Here is a 20,339-nt window from a genome sequence, read left to right on the forward strand (position 1 = left end):
AATGAAGCCCTACTACCCGTGTGTTATTGGAGACTACACTTCTACCTCTCCCAGCCTGGGAAATAACAGTAGAGCTTCACTAGAGAGCTGCAATCCCATCTTGTCCAGCAATAACAACCCCCTTTTCAGTGTCAGTGTAGGCTAAGTTTGGGTCCTGGAATTTCCTACATGGAATAAAGAAGTAATGCTCCATAATACCCTGTGAAACTGTTTCAGAAGAATCCAAATTACAGTACCCAAAATGACAAGGTTTCAAGTAAAAGTAATTTGTCATATTAAGATGCAGGGAGAATTGAAACCAAATGAAAAGATAATCAATAGATAACATTCTGATGCCAATTAAATTACTTGATAAAAGTCTTACAGTAGGCATGATAAGACTTTAAAAAGTAATTATGAATATGCTTGAAAGAAATGAAAAAGTTTCAACAAAGAACTAGAATATGAAGAACTTAATGAAAACCTTACATTGAAAATTATAGTAATGAAAACAACAAATTCATTTGATAGATTCAGCAGCAGGGTAGAGAGAACACAGGAAAGTTGCAATGACCTTGAAGATAAAAACAGTAAAAATTACCATTTTGAATAATAAAAACAAATACAATTTATTTTTAAAAAAAGCAAACCCTCAGGAACCTGGAGAAGGTCAAACTTTGCTGTGGTTGGAGTCTTGAAAGAGGAGGAGAAAGGAATGGACCTAGAAAAGTACAGAATGATATAATCGCTAAAAAGCCCACAACTATGACACACTACAAACCCATAGGTTAGGAAGCCAACCAAACTTCAATCCTCCGTGAACACGTGATAGTCAAACTTCTGGAAAGTAGAGATACCCCTTCATTCCATTCCCCACAGATCTCGAAATTCCCCTAGTGTAAACTACAAAATCAACAAAGAAGAAAAATCTTAAGATTGTATCAGTCATGCAGGGGAAAAAATTTTCCTATAAGTTGATACAGAGTTATGATAAAAACACTCAGATAAATAGTAATTGAGAAGTTCAGCTTTATGAAGAACATTCATAAAACCTACAAGTAATATTATACTTGATAATGAAGAACTGAGTGCTTTTACTGTTAAGATGAAGAGGAAGAGAAGGCCATCCTTCTTATTATGTTGTTCAACATAGTACTAGAAGTTCTAGTTATTGCCATAAAGCTAAAAGAAAAATTAAAAGGTATATAAGAATGGAGGGAAGAAGTATCTATTTATAGTCTAACATGATTGTTTTGTGAAAGTTCCAAGAAAAGTATGAAAAAAGGAAACAAAACAAAACTTAGAACTAATAAATGAGTCCAACAGGGTTACAAGATAAAAGATAAGTCATACGACAGTCCATTTTCTTTTTTGTATACCTAGAATAAAGGTGGACACCAAAATTAAGAATACATTTAATGCTGGAATTTATCAAAATTTTTATTAAAATAATTGGATGTAAATCCAACCAAAAATGTATAGTAAAATCAAAAATGCCGATGAAATAAAAAATGATCTAACAAAATGAATTTGTTCATGAACTAGAAGACTTAGCATAGAAAATGTTTCAATTGTTATGAAATAATGTATAAATATAATGCAATCCTATTAGACTCTCAGCAAGATATTTTATATGTATAACCAAGATAATTGTAAAATAACTACACCTGAAAGAGCTAAACTAACTTTGCAAAAGAAGACTCATCACCTATTTTCTGTGTACTCTGATCTGTTCGATAGCTATAGTAATCAGTGTGCTGTAATATTACTGGAGAGATAAGCTTAAAAAAAAAAGAGCAAATCCTCAGGAACCTGGAGAAGGTCAAACTTTGCTGTGGTTGGAGTCTTGAAAGAGGAGGAGAAAGACCAGTAGAACGAAATATAGTCCAGAAATGAAATAGAACCAAAAAGATATTCATGCTTTTCTTTCTTTCTTTTTTTTTTTTTTTTTTTTTTTTTTTGAGACAGGGTCTCACTATGTGATTCATGCTGGCCTTGGACTCACTTTGTAGCCCAGACTGGTCTTGAACTTGCCACAGTCTGCCTGCCTCAGCCTCCCAAGTGCTGGGATTACAGGAGTATATGTCATCACGCCTGGCTGATATTCCCACTTTTGACAGAAATGCACAATCAATTCAATGAAAATAGATAGTCTTTTTCACCTAACAATTTAGGAATATTTGAACTTCTTCAGGGAAAAACAAACTAGCTAGCTAAATAAAATCTCAAATCCTACACCTTTTATAAAAATTAACTCAGAATTTTTTATTATAATTTGTAAAGTTAGTACCTTTACAACAAAAATATGAAAATAATCAAGATCTTAGGCTCTGCAAAGGATTATTAGAATTTATATGTAAAGTGTAGTCCATAAAGGGGAAAAATGATATATTAAACTTAAGGAGAACTTGAACCTTTCCTCTGTTAATGACCCTATGAAGAGAATGAAGATAATTTATAGACTGAGAGATAATATTGGCAAGCCATATGTCCAACAAAAGGCTAGAATCCAGAATATATAAAGAGTTCTCAAAACTCAGGAGTGAAAAATTGAGTCCAATTAGAAATGAGCAAAAGATTTAAAGATGTATTTCACTAAAGGAGGTGTACAGGTGCTAGCTCAACACATGGAAGAGATAACATTATTAGCTAGTAGATAACATTAACATTACTAGCTAGTAGGGAGTTACAGGTTACCTATACCATAATGATATACCTAACTAAAAATTTTGATAACATCAAATGTTGTTGAGGATGCAGACAGACTGGATTGCTCAGACACTGCTGTTAAGAGTATAAAATAATGCAGTACTCTGGAGAACAGGTTTACAGTTCCTTTTTAAAACAGCAAACAAACTATAATCCAGAAATTATAATTAAATATGTATTCCAGAGATTTGGGAATATACATTTACACAAAAACTTCTATACTAATGTTTTATAGCAGCTATTATTTATTATAGTCCAAAACTGTAACAACTTTGATGTTCTTCAATGGATGAATGGTTAAACAAGCCGAATCACACGTACTACTCAACATAACCAGCAAAAGGCAATGATACCTACAGTAACCTGGGTGAATCGTGGGAGAATTATTTGTCTGAAAGAAACCAGTACCATCGGTTAGATACTGTGACTATTTTTGTAAAGTTCTTGAAAATATAGAAATAGAGAACAGTTTATAAAATTCTTGAAATTGTAAAGACAGAACAGATGGTGTAGTGGTTAATGGAGTGATTAGGGAAGTTGACTATAGTGATGAAGTATTCTGAATTTAGACTGGGTTGGGGTTAATATATTAGATAAGATATAGTACTGTTTTACAGGCAGTTATCATTAGGGGAACTTAAGTGTAGGAAACCTAGCATCTGTCCGTATTTACTAGAACATATTATTAAAAGGTTACTAAAATAGGTTACTCAGTGGTAGAATAGAGGTGGTGGGTATTATGGCTTTTTTTTTTTTTGTACTGGGGGTCAAACTCAGATTCCTGTGCTTGCCACACAGGCACTTTGCCTGCTGAACTAAATCCCCAGCAAGGTGGTGGGTATTGGATATTTATTATGAAATTCTTCAAAATTGACTACATACTTAGACATTTCTACAATAAAATGTAGTATAAAGTCAGTATTTCATATCTGTATAGCAGAATGTCACCAATACATTTTTATAATAACATTTTACATGTTAAATGAAATTTTGAAAAAAAAAAACTTGACAAACCAAATTTGACCCAGAAATCCTACATATAAATATCTAAGTGAAATACACTTACATTCACACAGAAACCTATATTGAAATGTTTATAATTTTTTTTATTCATAATCACCATAAATGGAAACAGTTCTAATTTGTTAGGTGGGAAATACATGGTACACGTGCATGACAGAATACTCGTAAGCATTCAGAAAGTAACAAACTATTGATATACAACAACATAAATCTACATTCTCTAAATGAAAGAAATCAGACCTAAAAAGCTAGATTCATTATAATCAAATTTATATTACACTCACAAACAATTTACAGGGATAAAAATTAGATAGTTGAGGCTTGGGGGACTTGGAGGAATTTAGGACTTAACAGAAACTGCTATGTATCTTTCTTTTGGTGTAAGTTACATATCTTACATGTTAATCAAAACTTGGAGAACTATACACAGAAAAATGACCAGTTTTACTCTCTATATAAACAATGTCTTTAGTTTTTAAAAATGAAACATAAGATTACTCTGGTGGGAGAACAATTGTTTTAACTAAAATCAAAGATAATTTTAGAAAATAGTTTTTCATATGATATCTGTGTTCTCTTCATCTGAGTTGTCTTTATGTTGATATAAGGTTCACATATACTAGAAAAATATAAAAATATTGGTGTAATTATTATATTACAACATTAAACTTCAGAATTGCTCTTTAATTACCATTCTAAGTTAAGGTTACATATTTAGTTCAGAAAATGAATTACAGTTGTGAAATTGGGAAAAAAATATCACTTAATGTGAAAAATGTTTATTTTCCTAGATGCAACAGTATGAAAAAGGTGCTAAAAATGTTTAGCCTTTAGACAGATATTCATAGAAGAAAGTAATATTCATACAGTGAACTTTGTTAGACCACAGCTATCACAGATCTTTGATATCTGATGATGTAGAACCTATTTGTAAAACTTTTCATTTTTCACAATCTTAAGTCCTTTTAAATTGTTTGTTTAGTGTCTATCTCCAGACTAGTATCTTGAATAGTACTTGCATCTATTAGTTTGTTTTCGAATGATGAATTTCACCTTCTGTGCAGGCCTTTACGAAGATGATGATGCTTTTTAAAGTTATTTGAAACATGCAAAAATTTTCTAATTGTTTTGTTTCTATATAGGAATTTCGGCAGAAAGTAATGCTAGGAACTCCATTCCTAGTTATTTGGCTAGTTGGTTTTATAGCGGACCTGAATATCGATTCGTGGCTCATTAAAGGGCTAATGTATGGTGGTGTTTGGGCTACAGTACAGTTTCTTTCAAAGTAAGTGTAGTTTTTAACTGTATGTTGATTGTACATGAAAGTATGTAAATTGTATCCTACTATATATTTTGTATATTTAGAACACTGCCTTTATGTAGTGTGTTTGATCTGTATTTTTTAAATAATTTTGATAAGTTAATATATGAAATCTTCTAGATTTTAAAAATATTAAAATCTAGAGGTGTTTAATAACTGAAATCTAGCTTGTAATTTTGAAAGCTAATACGCAGCTTTAGAAAGTAAATATTTCTAAGTAAAATTTCAATAGAAGCAAACTAAATTTATTGAACTATAAGTGTAATATACTTACTATTTGTTTCTAAGTAATTATAATAGCTGACCTCACCTTTTCATAGGCTATGTTTTCTTTGGGCATAGCCAGTAAACAAGGAGAGGTTTGATTTATCACTGGGATGAGCTTAAACATAATTATGATATAGACTCAGTTTAAAAAATTCTTTTCTTCCTTTTTTGAAACATTTTGACCATTTTCCTTTTTCTCTTCTTACTCATAGTTCCCATGCCTTAGTTTTGCCCAATTCTGCAAACTTGAGAAAACGTTTATGATCCACAACTTCCCATTTAGTTTCCATTCTTTTAGTGTCCTATTTTTACCTGAAGTTTAGAGAAGAGTTGTGAAAATAATTCACAAAGGAATGTGAATAACCAGTAATGTGCTAATATTACTAAAGGGGCTGACCTTTGGTTCACTTACCTCATTTTAGCATTTCTAGGAGGTCCAAAAGAGATATAAATAGGAAGCTACCAAGACTCCCTGCTTAATCTACATGAGGAGTTAATCCAGTTTATGTCTAAAAAAATTCGTTATTTATTTTTTCAGAAACTTGAAGTATTATAAACACAAAACTTCAGTTTTACCAAATCTGCTAGTTCATTCTAATAGATGTGCCCCAATCTTAACTGAAGTATGTTGGTAAGGAGAACGAAGAAACATAAAAACTAGAACATTGTTTTATACTCATTTGTTGAAATTATAACCCATCTCTGAGGAATACTATTCTGGATAATGGAGTTGCTGTTTATACTAAAGTAAATTACTGATTTAAAGCAATCATAGTACACTGAAATGCTGACATTGAAAAATACATGGAATATAATTTCAATTATTTGCAAATTAAGAAGAACTTCAAAATCTTGATGACTCAGTTTAGCTATGAACTCATTGTTTTTATTACTGTGAAGACATTCTTAGGTTAAGCATCTTAGACTTGGATTTTGGATAAACCAGTGCTTACTACGTAGGATGTATGCAAATTTTATTATTAAATATTCATTTTTATGATGAAATGTTGAGTTCATATTTTATAAAACTTGTGTTTTACAGGTCCTTTTTTGATCATTCAATGCATAGCGCATTGCCCCTTGGGATATATTTGGCAACCAAATTCTGGATGTATGTGACATGGTTCTTCTGGTTTTGGAATGATATCCTTTGGTTGTAAAGAGCATATCTAAAACCAATTATGCTATTTAAAGAAATGTTAAATTTAACATTAGGACTGAACTCATGATTTTTATAGTAAATATTTCTAAAACAATGAATGAAATGTTTTATATTTAATAGGTTGCTTTTGAAAGTTCTTGTAAACAACTATTATATAATAATAGCTACCATTTACTGAGGTGGTTTTGTTTTGGTCGATACTTGAGATTGAACCTTAGATATTTGCACTACATCCAACTACATCTCAAGCCTTTTTATTTTTCTATTTTGAAATAGTGTTTCAATAAGCTGTTCAGGCTGGGTTCAAAGTTACAGTCCTCCTGCCTCAGCCTTCTTGAGTGCTGAGATTATAGGTACAAAAAGTTACAGTAGTTCTTAAAAAGCATTTTTTAAGTGTTCATTTAACATGCATCCTATAAAGAGGGTTGCCTCCATTTTAGGAAAAACTTTAGTCTTAAGGAACCCAAAGTCACATTAACTGATCTGTGGTAAAGGTGGGATTGGAACAAGTATTTGTCTCTCAACATGCTTTAATCCTTTCTACCTTCATTAGTCCGCTTTCTCATTGTTTGACAAAACAATATCCACAGCTTGAAGGAAGAGTGGTTTATTTGGCTCAGTTTCAGAGGTTTCAAACCGTGGTTAGCTGGCTTCAAGGCCAGGACCATCATGATAGGATGATATGGTGGAAAATGGCTGCTTAGTTCATGGTGACCAGAGAAAGGGAACAGTGTCAGAGAGGAAAGGGCAAGAGACCAGATGTATTATCCAAGATCATGCCTCTGTAACCCTCCCAGACACACCCAGAGATGTGCTTTGCTAATCCCCTAGGCCAGTGGAGGCAAACCTGTGGCATGTGTGCTGCAGCAGGCTGATTGTAGCGTTGAAAGCTAAAAGCTTTGCCATCACTGCTAGGCAGTTCCAAAACCAATCAGATTGACTGTTAAGCTTAATTACCATACCACCAAACTGATTTTCATGTTTTATTATCAAGCTATTTTCTCTTAAGAATTACCTTACTATCATAAATTATTTTCCTGTGGTAGCAATTAAGATTCATCTTTGCTCAATTGAAAGTATTCTCAAATAAATACTTTGACTATATTGTCAAAATTTTGCTAACTTCAGCAAAATTATCAGTGTAATTTTTATTTTTTAAAATCAAAAAAATTTTTAATTTTATTTTAAAGAGAATAAAACCAAACCAAACAAAGGACAATAAATCAAATTAGAACAGAACAATGCAAGCAATACAGAACTTCAAACAAGTCAAGACAACAATGGCTACCATAATGTCTCTTGTTTTCTTTAGTATAGCTGTCTATAGCATCACACATATTAAAACAGAACAAAACCAATCAAAACAAAAGAATGAAAACATCACAGGACTTCAAAACAAGACTATAGGATCAATAATGGTTACTATAGTACATCCCCTTATATTCAGAATAGCTGCCCATACCATCAGACACAGTAAAATCTAACAAAAAAAGATAGAATAAAACCAGACCTAATAATGAAAATGATAAGAATTCCAAACACGGTATTAGGAAATTAACAGTGCTTACCACTTTCTCCTGTAGGCATTTCCTCTTTTATCACTTTCATAATACCTATTTTGCTTTTTGGATCCCACTAACTCCTTTAGTTTTTTACCGTAGGGAGATGACTCAGTGTTCACTCATGAGTCCAAACCATTTCACACATGAGCGTGATCTCAGGTTGCATCCATTTACCTACAAGAGCCTCAAGATTATCCTACTCTATAGCTAAGTAGCTTTCCATTGTATGGACATACCATATCTTTCTTATTCATTCTGTGGTTGATGGCAAATTAGTTATCCTTGCATTTTTCTGGTCTCTTGTATGTTGTTTTTTCTTCGTTGATTTTCAGTCTGTGCATTTCCTTTCAAGTTACGTATGTTTCTTGTATACAGTATATTGATAGATCTTGTTGTCTTGATCTGGTCTCCGTTTCTTTCTATTGGCTAATTGAGGTTACTTACATTACAACCAGCATACATTGGTTTGTCTCTGCCCATACTATCCTCCTGCTATTGGCCCTGCACTTTTTCCCCTTTGTTCAATTCTGTCCTGTTTGGCCATCTCCTCTCCTGCTGTTTCTGGAACCTTGGTCATCTTTATCTCTCTCTGGAATATCCTTCAGCACTCTGTAGGGTTGGTTTGGTGGTCATGAATTCCTTCAGTTCTTTGTCATGGAAGTATCTTATTTTTCCATCAATTTTGAAAGCTAGTTTTGCAGTGTACATCAGTCTGGGTTGAAAGTCATTTTCTTTCATGATTTGAAACACTTCAAACTCTTCTTGACTTGATGGTTTGTGTTGCAAAGTCTGCCATGATTCTGATGATGTAATATATTTTCTAAAAGCATATAATTTTAAATTGTGAACAATATATACATATGTCACTATCAAAGACATAAAGCCAATATCAATTTCAATATTTTTACATGGAAAATTACTAAAATTTATTTTAATAAAAACACATTTTATGGATGTCTTCATTCTTTTTCACAGTATTGTTATTAATATTTAAGATGTTTAAATGGCACACAATATTGGATTTCAAAAACCTCTAAAAGACGCTCAGACTACTGGGTTTAGGCCTGCAAAGTCAATCAAACAGTATAAGAAATAAGTTGTTTTTGTACCTCAGTTGCTATCAGCTCAGACTGTTATCCTCTGAATCAGCCAGTTGCTTGGGGTGGGGTTTGCTTGGGGCTAGGGAGCACTCTTGTCTCCCAGCCCATGCACCAGCTGGCTCATGGGGAGGGAAGAACAGTAAATTTTTTACTTGCTTGTATGCAAAGGGGAGGGATAATAGTACTGTCTCAGAAAAGTATTTGAATTATGTAAGCACTGCCCTAATGATTATAGTACCATAATATAATACAGAGTAATAGAGAAAATATAAAATATAAAGGAAAACAAATTAAGTTAATTTGCACTTGCACTTTGAAAACTGGCTGGATGTGAGGAAGACAAGAAAGGAGGATTATTGTATAGGTCTGTTTTCACTGTCACTAATGAAATAACTGGAATTTATTGGCTCAGTGGCATCTTTTCCTTTGCATGCATCTTTAACAAGGAACCTATCCAGTGACACTTGCTTTTGTCTCCTTTTGAGAAATTTGCAGAAAATGCAGCACTGCCTTGTTAAAACAGATTCATCTTTTGCATTGCTACAGTCTTATTTGAGTGATACTTTTCTACAGAATTTTGCGCTGTTTCCCACATCTCTGTCATCTCATTTGAAGTGAGGGATTCCTCTGTCTTTTTCTTCTTCCCCTTTGCAGACAAGATCTCTTACATAACGTTGCTGTTGGAAGATGATCACCCACAGTCTTACAGTGAAAGAGCAAACCATAGGCTGAATTGTAGTCATACGATGTAAAACAGCATCTCATTTCACTATGTTGTGAGACTGCTCATTTATCAAGTTAAAATTTATTTGAAATGTTTGCTCATCTGTGGAGCAGTTAACAGAGCAAGTTACTCACAAGGTGTTAATGTGTTTATATTATTTAGAAAAAGGACTCTAAAGACCTTATATGATTTCAGAACTACTATTTTATACTCTTAATTTCTGAGGCTAGGGAAGGAAACATAAGGAAGATATAGGAGAAGGTTGAGGGGTTGCAGAAAAAAAGCACAGATTTAAATTAAAATGGAAGCACAAAAGGGTAATAGGAAAGAGTCTTGAAGCTATAAGGCGATGCTTAAAGTACAGGATAAGTGGCAGTGGGTGTCAAGAACTGCCTCTGATGACCTCAGACTCTTGCTTCTATCACTTTCCTCATGTGACTCATATCTATATGTTAACTAGTTTTGCAAACTAGAATTACAGTTTATTTTCATTATTCATGGTAGTTAATGTTTTGTAATAACTGTAAGCACTGAATTAGAAAATGCCCAGTGTTCATAGGGGAAATACAAAGATTATTTCTTGAGAGATGTGGTCAAAACATTTTTGACAACCAATGTATTGGTTTACATTTTTCAGTTTTCAAAAACCTTAATATGGTATATATAAGGTTGATTCATTACCATTGAACTCTAGCCAAGAGCACAATAATTCATGCATGAATGAAGCCTGTTTAACATACACTTTGTCTAGACAGCAGATCGTAGCCTCATTGTGCATTGGAACACTAGATAGTACTTCAGCACTGTCTGTTTGGTGCCCTTTTAAGCACCAAATTCAACAAAAGGCACAAAATTATGGCACTAAAGTGAACACATAAGGGACACTTTCTAGTATGAGAGCTGAAATGAAGGCATGATTGATGATTGCATTGTTCTCAGTATATACACAACTCAGATTTTTCACTGTTTTATACAATGTTCATCAAGCAACTTAAGAATGTGCTGTGAACATTGATTTTAGACTTAATATAAATTCTGCAGAGTAGGTATGAGGATGAACTGTATAAACTTATTTTGGTTTTTTGTAAGACCCAGTTTAATAAAGTTCAGTTTTTATGGTGATGTTTATACACTGGAGGAAGTTTATAAGTTCCTTACTCTGTACCTACCTGTAGATAACTTTTATTATGTACTTTTTGGTGTATATCAGATATATTACTTTGTGTGCTTTTAAGAATTCTAGATGAAATTCATAAAGAGCTTAATGCAGGAGTATAATAGAAAAACTAAAGTACAAAGATTTTGCTCATATGCAGGCAGATACATATTGGTATAGAACCTAGCGTTTGACCTGATTCAGTGTATCTTCATACAGCCACCTACTATACTTTGAACACAATTTAAAACCTTTATTAATACATATTTATAGTATGTATAATGATTATTGTACATGTACATATGCATATATGCATTTTGACTTTTCATCTCCTTCCCTTTCTCTCCCTCCCCTTTGTCTCCTTCCCGCTCTCTACTCTGTCTCTTGATCCCTTTCCTTTCGTCAATTATCTTTTATTTTACTGTTTAAGGAAATCATGAGACCTTATACAGTACTTACAGGGAATAAGATTAAAGATTTATTTAGAAGAATGTTTCTCAGAAGATTATTTAGAGTAGGGGGAAAAATTAAAGAATACCCATTCTGAACAGAGGGAGATTTTCTCTATTACGCTGTGTGTAATATGGGATTAAATAACCATTCAAATGCTTTTTAAAGATGATGATACTGTACCATTAGGATATAATAAAAGCACTAAGTTATATTTACAGAGATTGCAATTTAAAAGTATTACAGAGAAAAAATTTAGAAGTGAGGAGGACAGGGAATTTTAGAAGTACTTATCATTACTTGTTTTGTTTCTTGTCCTTTTAGTTTTCAAAGAAAGAACTTTAGATTTTATTAACCTTTCTGTTTTCTTTCACTTAACTCATTAATTTATCTACTTTTCATTGATTTTTCAAAACATTTAAAGTTAAAAAGTAATAGTTTATGTACTATTTCAGTTGTATATTGTACACGACATTAAGATTATTAATTGAGCCACTGAAGACACACTGTATCTTTAGGATATTTTTATCTACTTACAGTATCACTTACTGAAAGAATTATTTTAAAACTTTCTAGTGTATTGATGATTTTGACAGGTTGTCAGTTTTTCCTTGACATATTTTGGGGTTACATTATTAAATACATACAGGTTTAGAATTATTTTTAATGACTTGAACCTTTGGAATCAGTGTCAGTTACCCACAGTAAAAAAAAACATTTACAAAGAACATTTTACTTTAATTAATATTTACTTTTAACTTTTCTGTAATCTTTAGTTTTATCAGTGTGTCTTATAAGAAGCATGTAGGTGTTAGCAAATACCCAAAAAGTTGATGTTAAATTTTGGAACCAGCTTACCTCTGAATTTGTGCTTGTTGATTATGTATGGTCTTCAGGGAGTTTTCTGTTAATAGCATAACACCACATTTTTTTCCCTACCATATTTAAGAAAATTATTTTAAAAAATAATTTTAGTGAAGACATTCTTTTAGTGATGAATTTCTGTCCTGGAGATCAAGCCTAGGGCATGTATATGCTAGAAAAATGTTCTGACCTTGAGTTATAGCCTCAGCCCCTGGGAAATTTATTATTAAAACAAGTGTGAATCACATAATCATCTCAATAGATATAGAAAAGGCTTTCGATAAAAAGTCCAACACTCATTCATGATTAAAAACTCTAGAAAAATTGAAATAGGTGGTCTTTACCTCAATTTGATAAAAGCCATCTTATAAAACAACAGCCAGCATCATACTAAACAGACAAAACTTAAAAGCTTTCACTCTAAAATCAGGAACAAGACAAAGATGCCCAAAATCACCTGTTAGATTTATTTTGGCACAATAAAGAGACAAAAAAGGAAAAGAGGCCTTTATTGAGGAAGAAAAGAGGATTGCATAGCTCACTGGCTCCTCTGGCTGGAGGGGGGCAGAGATGTATATAAACTCTGGCCAGAGGCAGAGTTTAAGGTGGATGTCAGCAGTGTATTAGGGGCTAATTGGAGTTTTCTTTGTGTGGGGGAAAAGGAGAGGAAGTTGTAATCAGGGAAGAGAAAAGGAGGAAGTGGTCATCAGAAAAAAAGCTGCTGCTTTGACATTTGGCCATGTTGGATCACCACCATAATGTTCATCAGTTTATACTAGGCAGGAGCCTTTCATACAACTCCTATTTAATATAGTTCTGGAAACGGCCAGAGCAATGAGATGGGAGGAAAAGAATAAAGATAGGAAAAGAAGTAGTTAAATTATTATTTGTAGACATGACATTGTACATAGAAGATCCTAAAAACTCCACCAAAAAACTTCTAGATTTAATAAGCAATTCAGTAGTATAACTGGATAAAAAAATTACCTCTCAAAAATCAATAGCATTCCTGTATATAAACAACAATCTCACTGAGAGAAATTAGAAAACTATACTCTCAACAGTAACATCTAAAAAAATGAAATAGGGCAGCTGGGGATTTAGCTCAGTGGCATAAGTGCCTGCCTTGCAAGTGTGTGCTTGTGAGTTCGATCCTTGGTACCGAAAAAAAGAGAAAGACAAAAAAAAAAAAAAAAAAAAAGATAGGAATCAATATAACAAGGGAAATGAAAGATGTATATATTGAAAATTACATTACTCTGAAAAAAGAGATTGAAGAGGATATCAGAAAATGGAAAGATCCCTTGCCCATTTGGGGAAAATGGCCATACTCCCAAAACTGTTACACAGATTAAGTGCAACCCTGATCAGAATACCACTGGCGTATCTTACAAATCTAGAGAAAACATTCCTAAAATTCATTTAGAAACAAAAGACCTAGAAGAGCAAAGGCAACCCTGGACAACAAAGACAGGGCAGGAGACATCATAATTCCAGACTTGAAATTACACTACAAAGCTACTGTGATAGAATCAGCATGATACTTGCAAAAAATCCAGACCCATGGATCATGGAACAGATTAGAAGATGGCAGATACAACTACAAACACACTCAGTCACCTTAGCTTTGACAAAGGGGCCAAACATGTTCACTGGAAGAAAGTCTCTTTAATAAATGGTGCTGGAAAAACTGACTTCCTATGTGCCAAAGACTAAAACTAGACCCACATCTATCACCATGCACTAAACTAAATTCAAAGACATCAAACATCTAAATATTAAAACAAAAACATTAAATCTACTGGAAGAAAAAGTAGATGAAATCATACTTAGGTAGAGTTAATGACCAAAAACAAAACTGCACAGGAAGTATTTCAGATAGCAATCAGAATCTCATTAAGTTTTTGCAAATGAAAAGAAGTCAACAGAGTGAAAAGACAACTCACAGAGGTAAAAAATTTTAACCAGCTGTCCCTCAGACAAAGGACTTCTATGTAGAATGTGTAAAGAACTGAAAAAAAACAGGCCCCCCAAATTCAAAGACCCAGTCCAAAAATAGGCATCTGAGATGAACACACACTTTTCAGATGAAGAAATACATGACAAGTGAACACATGAAACATTGTTTAACATCATTGGTCATCTGAGAAATGCAAGTTTATACTTACATTGTTTGATTAATTTTGCATGCCTGTGTTTTTTTGTTTTTTGTTTTTTTTTAACCAGGGATCAGACTCGCAGGCAAGCGCTTGAGCTGCTGAGCTACATACCCAGCAACTACTCTAAACATAATGCACAATATATTAACCATCATTTATTTTCTAGTACTTGTTTTAAAATCTGTATTGTTGTTTTTTCTCTTTAAAATAAGTACTTTTTAGAGAATGTTAATCTCTGTCCTTTAGATTTTCTTAATATGCAGTATGTTTTTGAGGATATAACAAATGGAAGTGATATGTATACATTATGTATTACAAAAAAGAATGTTTCCTTTTTCTGAAAATTACTTGTATCATCTCTGAATTGTCTTTGTTGTATTTCCTACTTCATGGATAAATTATCTTTACTTTGAATTATCTTTGTGTCATCTTGTTCATACTGTTACCTCAAGTTATTGTTTTAGTCTATGTTCCATATATTCATCTTTATAAATTTTTCAAAGGGCTGGGGATTTAGCTCAGTGGCATAAGCACCTGTCTTGCAGGCGCGTGGTTGTGAGTTTGATCACCGGTACCACCCCCGCAAAAAAAATCATTTCCATTGTTCAATAATGGTTCTGTTTAATCTCTGTTTCTTATTTCTGGAATCACCCTTTTTATCTGGTTCTGATTATTATCTTTAAGCTCGTGTATTATAGAGTTCATATTATAATTAATTACAAAACATCTTCTAAAGGCATAAATATGTATTAAAAGAATATTAACACTTTGCCTCTAAAATTGACTTTTTTCTTACTAGTCTTTTACTTTTTCTTACTAGACTTTTTTTTTCAGTACTAGTCAAGCAATCACATATTGTTAATGGGGTTATAAATTGGTACCTATTTTATCAGAAATAAGTGACAGTGTAAGTATATACACTAAGCCTTAAAAGTATTCACCCCAGATATATTGTTCCTGTACTATTGATTTAGAAAATTCTAATGAGCACTTTGAAGAGGTAGGACATAAGTAATCAATGTCAGAATTTTAGTGGTTGCTTTAGCTCTTAACTCACTTTGCAGTCTTGGACTTAACCTTTGCTTCACTTATGTCATATTAAGTGGAGATGGTGGTAGCATTTGTCATAGGATTCTTGTGTGGCTTAAGTGACCTCTTGTAATGAATGTTATTTATTATGTTAATTCTAAATCTATTATCTGAGTCATGGATAAAAAGTGTAAAGTTACTGTTTGGTTGTCCTTACGATTTTTTAGTTACCTGATTTTCTCTAATCATATTAGTAATAAAAACAACTATGCCATTTATAATTTCACAGCTTTTAAAATTTAATTTCAATTATAAAATTTTTTAAAATTTAAAAATTAGCATGTTTAGCCTAAAAGTTCAAATTATTAAAGACAATCTTACCTCTAAAGAGCTCAAGATCTTTTTTTGAGACAGGATCTTGCTATGTAGCCCAGGCTGGCCTTGAACTTGCTTATGTAGCCCAGGCTGGCCTCAAACTCATGGTGATCTTTATGCTTCAGCCTCCTTGAGTGCTATAATTATATGTGCACAACACCACATGTGACTTGAAAGACATTTTGTAAGTTCAGCTGTTAATTAGTTCTTGTGTAACTTTTCAAAAGTGCAGTCATACACTGAGCAGCTAGCTGGCCTTCACAAATTTAACCTAGGGTACTAGGGCTTGACCTGTTTACACCTTAGTTGTAATCAAAGGTGCATCCCCTGAATAATGCAGGTGTTGAGCATTCATTGTACATAACATTTACCCAACTGGGGGGAAAAAAACCCATTTACCCACTGTATTCTCTAGCGGTCTTTAGTTTTGGGAACAGCTAAGTTTTCTTACTAATTGCTGGCCATTCCAGTATTGTTTATAAAATAAGAATAGTAAAGTTTGGGAACCTGGAGAAGAAAGGAAAGGAGAAATCAGTTTTTGGACGAGGGAAAGGAGGAGGGTACGGGGAATCTAACTCAGGATCTTGTGCTTCCCAGTCAGGCGCTGTGCCACTGAGCTCTTTCCCCAGCCCTGAGAGAAGTCACTTTTGAATGTAACAGATGATACCTAATTTTTTTCTTCTCTTTTATTCCTGTATTCTATGAGGTATGATCAGAAGATCCAGTGAATGTTTAAATTTTTAAAAATAATAACAGTAAAAGGTAGATTGGTAGTAATCCTGATCAAAATATTCCCCCTTGCTTGAAACACATTTACCTATCCCATCATTCTTGGCACTTTCTGAAACAGTTCTGGAAGTCTTTCTGAGTATCTATAAAATGTGGTCAGAAATCCAGTGAACACAGCTGCCTGGTACCATCCAATGAAAGGCGGTCTTATTAAAAAAAAAAAACAAACTTCATAGTGTGTCTTTATTCTTACTCATTTGATCTGGCACCCTGTGACTTCTGGCTCTTCTCCAAAGTAAAAAAATGCCCTTTAAAAGGTGAACGTTTTGAACCTATTCAGGATATCAAGGCAGTTATAACAGAGCAATTAAAGAGCAATAGAGAAATTTGAGAACTACTTGTGAAAGAAACAAGGATGGGATAATTGTGTTCAAAGTACAGAGGAATATTTTGAGATCAGTGGCAGCATGTGTTGTTTTTTACTACACTAACTTTTAAAATGTAAATATTCACTTTATTTTTCATTAAACATCATAAGTGGTTTAGTCTTCTAATATTTACCAAAAAAGGATATGATAATTGCATTTAAAAAGTTTTCTTTTTATATATGTGTGTGTATATATATATATATATATATATATACTTCACAAGTGTTACTATATATACATGATAATGTTGAAAGTCTTGCAAAATTCTTCTGTGTTTATATCTACAATAGTTCCCCAAAAATGGTATTTGAAGTGTATTGCTCTAACAATATTGCTTTTTTTGATAGTATCATGTAAAATAGTCTGATTCTTTGCTTATTTATAAATGCTTACTACATCTTACATTTTCACTTAAAAATTATTAACAGACTAATTCTGTTTTACCCAGGAATAAAAATATCTTTTCTAAAATTAAGGTCAACTTATATGCATTCAAATCTCATTGCTTTCTTGTAGAAAGTAATCTTTAAATGTATGGATAAAGATAACCAAAGTGTGTGAAAGATATGTAAAGCTTTTATTGCATATAGATAAAGTATATATTTAATGACATTAAACATGAGAGATCTTTAGTTTTATTACTTGAAATGTTGATCGCTGTTCACTGAATTTTTTAAGCGTTGGCTCACTGTATGTGTGTGTGTGCCTTTTGCTACTGGGGCTCAAACCAAGGGCCTTCTCAACTGCATGCCCAAACCTTTTTAGTTTTTGTTTTGAGGCAGGTCTTAAAGTTACTTAACTAGCCTGGTATTGTGGTACACAGCTGTAATTCCAGCACTCAGGAGGCTGAAGCAGGAGGACTGCCATGAGTTTGAGGCCAGCATGCGCTACAGTGAGTTTAAGACCAGCCTGAACTGTATAGTGAAATCCTGTCTCAAAAAAAAGAAAAGTTGCTAAATTGTTCAGGTTGAACTCAAATTTGGCATCCTTACTCCTCGCCCTGAGAGAGTATGGGGACTGCAGGCATACACTGCTGTCCTCAGCTAATTCACCGACTTTTAAAGTGTCAGATAAGGCTAGATGGTTTAAGGTTTATAAAATAAGTCACAGTTTTATTTTTTATGTTTTAGTTATGAATAATGCGAACATACTTTGATATAAAAACTTGTAACTTCTTGACAGGTGTTTTGTGGTTATTTTATGGATTCTAAATTTGCACCTTGCTTGTCGTTGCTTTCTTGGGTTCCTTAACTTTAAGCACATCTCAATTTTTTATTTATTCATCTTCCATTCCTTGCCAATAGTGTTGCACTTTTCTACAATTTTGGAAAATCTTGGAAGTCAGATCCAGGGATCATTAAAGCTACAGAAGAACAAAAGAAAAAGGTAGTGAACACAGTTTACCGGTTTAGTTGCCAAAGTAGTAGTATTTATGCAGAATATTTTGAGTACAAAGGAAAAAAACTATCTTTTAAATATAAAGACGTTTCATACTAAATTGAGATTATGTGTATTTTTTATTTGGTGCTCATCCTCATTGTTCTTGAATGTTTATCTTTACATTCCCATGACACTTTGTAGTTGCATGTTTCTCTTGCTTATTAGACTATGGTGTTTGCTTTGAGAGCCTATTGCAGTATGTTAAGTATCTCTGTAAACCCCCAGCAAATAAATGCATTTAGCAAATGTTTATCATATGACTTTATAAATTAGAGGCCAGTAAATGGATAGTACAGATGTGGCTATTTGTATAAGTGATCTGGTACATCTTTTTCCTGTAATCCAGGTACTTGAAAGCAAGTTCATAAGAGATGTTGTATAAATAGAAAATCAGACTAGAGCCATTTTGGATAATTTTAAGAGCTGTTTTATTTAGTTCTAAAAACAAAACAAATTTTGTTAAATTATTCCTGTCCACATTATAGGAAGACTGTATCAGATTCTGATGGTTTAGGCTGCATAGAAATTATTACTCTGTTGTTGTTTAGTACTATTCGTAATATAACAAAACAAATCAATGAGCAAAAAAATTTTCATTTATTATTTTGGAGCTAAAACTGAGAATTTTAAGATAAGCACCATGTTTACTAATTCATAGTGATGACAAGCATTGGTGAACACTATTAGTTTTAAATTTAAAAAAATTTTTTTAATTCACAGACAATAGTTGAACTTGCAGAAACGGGAAGTCTGGACCTCAGTATATTCTGCAGTACCTGTTTGGTAGTATATTTTTTGTTCTTTCCTCCCTCTTCCCATTTTTTGACAGTAGCACAGTATAGGCAGTGTGGGTTAGGACTATGGATTGAAGCCCAGGTACTGACTAAATTTGTTTGTCTAGTCAGTCATTCTTGAGTGGTATTCTTTTGTTACATTTAGAGTATTTTGATACACTCCTGTGAAAATACTCCATTCCACAAAATTAACTATGTAACGTGAATGTACTTACCATATGGTAAGTTATGTAGTCACTTAATGGAAATAGCAGTTAAGAAACTTTGAAACCAGGTTGCCCCTTAACTGGTTAGTCTGTTGTTCAGATTTTTGACTAGTGTTGCCCAAGGAGGGATTGTAGCTGAGGGTTAGAAATGAGGGTGGTTGTTGTTTGATACATCCTCCTGCTTTCTCTTAAGTAGACTTAATCTTACATCTGTGATGAAGAACAGCTTCTTTTCTCTGGCCCACAGAGAATTTTAGTAGATCTAAGACCTACATGCTTCACCTACAGCTTTTCTTGAGTACCTCAGAACTGTGTAACCTTACATAAAATAATGCAGAATTGGTAGTGCTATTCTTGAAACACCAATGTGAACAGTGATGGCTGTTACAATTTTATTTCTTTCATGAGGTTATTATTAACTCTTCCAGCATTATAGTTGCCAGCCATTGTGATCACCAGTGAATTTTTATGTTCCTTGGTTAATTTAGCATTAAGGTAAAAAAAAAGTATTACAAGGAACAGACATCATAACAATGAATTCTTTATTGCCAGTGTCTTAGTTAACTTTTTACTGCTCGATGAAACAAAATAACTGATGCCCAAAGTTAGGGAAGGAAAGGTTTATTTCTTATAGTTCTTGGAAGTTTCAGTCCATACTCAGTTGGCTCCAAGGCAGCATGGCATGGCAGGGCAGCCCTTCGTGGCAGCTGCAAACAGCAAGGCACAAACTGGTAGGAAAGAGAGACACACCTTCTTCCTGCCATTACATTATATCCTGGCTCCACCCCTGGGCAAGTGAAACCACCAATCCAAGCATGAGACAATGAACTAATCACAAACACATAGATTTGGTCATATCCAT

At 33.2% G+C, this 20,339-nt stretch overlaps 1 protein-coding gene across 2 annotated transcripts in view; it reads left to right on the plus strand.

Moving 5' to 3' along the window:
- The window catches only part of Zdhhc17 (zinc finger DHHC-type palmitoyltransferase 17), an 83,370-nt gene that overhangs the window by 51,049 nt on the left and 11,982 nt on the right, over positions 1 to 20,339 (plus strand). For both annotated transcript variants that reach the window (XM_063255183.1, XM_063255184.1), the window contains 4 exons: positions 4,854 to 4,996; positions 6,342 to 6,442; positions 18,299 to 18,423; positions 19,198 to 19,260. In XM_063255183.1, coding sequence (XP_063111253.1) covers positions 4,854 to 4,996; positions 6,342 to 6,442; positions 18,299 to 18,423; positions 19,198 to 19,260 — 432 coding nt within the window. The remainder of the gene's footprint in view (positions 1 to 4,853; positions 4,997 to 6,341; positions 6,443 to 18,298; positions 18,424 to 19,197; positions 19,261 to 20,339) is intronic.

Source organism: Cavia porcellus, unplaced genomic scaffold, assembly GCF_034190915.1.
Source record: "Cavia porcellus strain 051 isolate PalLab524CR breed Dunkin Hartley unplaced genomic scaffold, mCavPor4.1 scaffold_8, whole genome shotgun sequence".
Lineage (NCBI taxonomy): Eukaryota > Metazoa > Chordata > Mammalia > Rodentia > Caviidae > Cavia > Cavia porcellus.